This window comes from Stegastes partitus, unplaced genomic scaffold, assembly GCF_000690725.1.
Source record: "Stegastes partitus isolate 25-593 unplaced genomic scaffold, Stegastes_partitus-1.0.2 Scaffold422, whole genome shotgun sequence".
Taxonomy (NCBI): Eukaryota; Metazoa; Chordata; class Actinopteri; family Pomacentridae; genus Stegastes; species Stegastes partitus.
Window position 1 is genome coordinate 428,061 of NW_007578153.1, and position 2,845 is coordinate 430,905.

The window sequence follows — 2,845 nt, forward strand, 5'->3', positions numbered from 1 at the left end:
GTAGCATCATCCCACACATCCATCCAATTAGATGTTGGACGTGAATCCGAGGACAAGGTTACACTTGGTGTGTTTCAGAGCTTGGATGAAGTTTGATTTTCACTTTTCTGTCATTGAGTCGTTTGTGTTTGTCATTCATGCAGATGGATGCTCATCTCCGGACAGACGTCCGGCCGCTCTGACCATGGCTATTCTCGGCTCCGATGGTGGCGGCCCTCAGGTACCCGTCGTCATCATCAGCCCACCGCTGCACGCACCAATCACAGGCCAGAACAGCTCGCCCCCTCAGATGGAGGTGGCTTTGGAAACAACAGATTCTGAACCGTCACCTGATGCCGCCCCGTTCTCTGACATCACATCACCTCCTGTGGCTCCACCAATCGCTGAGCATCCAGGCGCTGGCTGGGTTCAGGCAGCTGAAGAAGCTGCAGTAAGTGTTTCAGCAGGTTCTGGTTTATTTCCAGGAGCTTTATTTCTGCAGCTGTTTTCTGATCTGACTCTGTTTTCTCAACAAAATCTGGATTTCTCTGTTAAATGTAGTGATTTACTTTGGGATTGTTGTCTCGAGGCTGAGAGTTCCTGCTTTAATGCTCCAGCTTTCCTGTTGTTGGACATCATTGATCAGTTATCAGTGAAGCTGTAAGTGATCAGTAACAGGCTGTCATTGTGTTTTCCAGGCAGCAGAGGTGAAGATGGAAACTGTTGAAGAGAAACATGAGGATCAGAAGGTTCATGAGAGCCGAACAGGTGAGACGGTAATGAATGAAACTGCAACCATCAGACTAGAGGTGGTTCGGACGGTTCAGACTGACCGGGCAGAACCGTCATCTTTGAATCAATACAGAAAGTCCAGGAACAGTGTGGAAGTGCTAATCACTTCCTGTCCAGACCAGCTGCTTCCTACAGGATGGCGAGCTCTTAGCGGTCTCACTGTCAGTGACATGACGACAACAGACAAATCACTTATTCAGATTTGTGTGGTTTCTGTTTTCTTAACTTTATTTAAGGAGTTTGTTGACCTGCAGCTCCACATGAGCAGAAACAGAAGTTTTTCAGTATCGTGCAGCTGTGTTCCTGTCAAAGCTCAGCTCTCCTGTAAATGTTTTTGCTTCAGTGTGTGCAGCTCTGAGTGAGGAGGAGCAGAAGGAGCAGGAGAGGAGGAGGAGGAGGGAGCTCTACAAAGAGAAGAGGTTCTTCTGTGAGCTCTGTAACAAAGGTTTCCATCAGAAGCACCAGCTGATGAAGCACGTTTCCTGCCACCTGAAGCCGTTTCCCTGCAGCTCCTGCGATAAAGGCTTCTACCGGGCCCAGACGCTGCACAAACACCAGCTGACCCACCAGCTGAGGGAGGCGCAGGAGAACGACCCGGACAAGCTGCTGCGCTGCGACCAATGCGACAGGAAGTTCCGGCTGCTGCGCCAGCTGCGAGTCCACCAGGCATCTCACCGGCTGGAGAAGTCGCCACTGAAGTGCCACACCTGCGACCGCACCTACACCTCCACCAGCGCGCTCAGGTACCACGAGGTGTCGCACGCCAAAATCAAGCCCTTCATGTGCGACGTCTGCGGGAAGAGCTTCACCAGGAAGAAGAGCCTCCGAGAGCACCAGACCGTTCACACCGGCGCCCGGCCGTACACCTGCCAGACCTGCAGCAAGAGCTTCTCCACCGCCAGCAACCTGCGCGTCCACAAAAGGTCGCACTCGGAGGAGCGGCCCTACAAGTGCAGCGAGTGCGACAAGGCCTTCAAGTGCAAGATGGGGCTGCTGCAGCACCGAGTGGTTCACTCCGGAGAAAAACCCTTCATGTGCCAGACCTGCGGATTGAGCTTCGGCTTGAAGTACAACTTCCAGAGACACCTGAGGCTGCACAATGGGGAGAAACCGTTCAGGTAACCAGCGATCAATAAGATCAATTAGTAAGATACAGGTCACTGATTCACCTCATGTTGTCTCCTCACCTGTCTTCCTCAGGTGTGATAAGTGTGGGGAGGGCTTCACCGGTACCTGGGCTCTGAAGACCCACATGTTGGTTCACGGCGTGGAGAAGCCATTCATGTGCGACTTGTGTGGAAAGACGTTCTTCTACAACTGTCAGCTGCAGAAACACCTGCAGCTGGTTCACGGCGGTCCAGATCGAGGGAAGTCCAGCGAGACGAGCCGACGCAGATCGACAGGCGTCAAGCCGTTTGGCTGTAAAACCTGCCTGAAGAGCTTCAGCAGCAGCAGCACACTGAGGACGCATGAGAAAAGCCACACCCAGAGCAAAGAGTTCACCTGTGACACCTGCGGGAAGGCCTTCCACCTGCGACACCTGTATTTGTACCACCTGAGGCAGCACAGTGGCGACCGGCCACACGTCTGCAGCATCTGCCACAAAGGCTTCCTGCTGGCGTCGCAGCTGAAGCAGCACGAGCTGCTGCACACCGGAGTCAAGCCTCACCGCTGCGAGCAGTGTGGCAAGGCGTTCAGGACCCCGCAGAACTACCACCGCCACCTGCTGGTGCACACCGGAGAGAAGCCCTACCAGTGCGCTGTCTGCAGCCGCAAGTTCAGGCAGTCCAACCAGCTCAAGTCCCACATGCAGATCCACACCGGCATCAAGCTGTACTCCTGTGAGCGCTGCCAGCAGGGCTTCTCCGACTCCCGCCAGCTCAAGAAACACCGCTGTGGAGACACGGCTCAGACCTCGTTGGAGTCCGGCGACAAACGCAGGAAACAGAGGGACATGTTCCCCTGGACAGACGATTTCACCAGCCAGTGACACCAGAGATAGTCGATACCTCCTGAGATGTTTAGTAACACCTGAAATAGGCAGCAACACCTTCCTCTCTATCATGTGGGACAG

General features: G+C 54.0%; 2 protein-coding genes across 2 annotated transcripts in view; both read left to right on the forward strand.

Annotated features, from left to right (window-relative positions):
- LOC103360224 (zinc finger protein 708-like) overlaps positions 1-2,839 on the forward strand; it is a 5,880-nt gene extending 3,041 nt beyond the window's left edge. Inside the window, exons 3-6 of the mRNA XM_008285906.1 lie at positions 144-430; positions 678-747; positions 1,115-1,889; positions 1,972-2,839. Coding sequence (XP_008284128.1) covers positions 144-430; positions 678-747; positions 1,115-1,889; positions 1,972-2,761 — 1,922 coding nt within the window. The 3' untranslated portion in view covers positions 2,762-2,839. The remainder of the gene's footprint in view (positions 1-143; positions 431-677; positions 748-1,114; positions 1,890-1,971) is intronic.
- The window catches only part of rnf168 (ring finger protein 168), a 16,599-nt gene continuing 16,542 nt past the window's right edge, over positions 2,789-2,845 (forward strand). The window contains exon 1 of the mRNA XM_008285915.1: positions 2,789-2,795. Coding sequence (XP_008284137.1) covers positions 2,789-2,795 — 7 coding nt within the window. The remainder of the gene's footprint in view (positions 2,796-2,845) is intronic.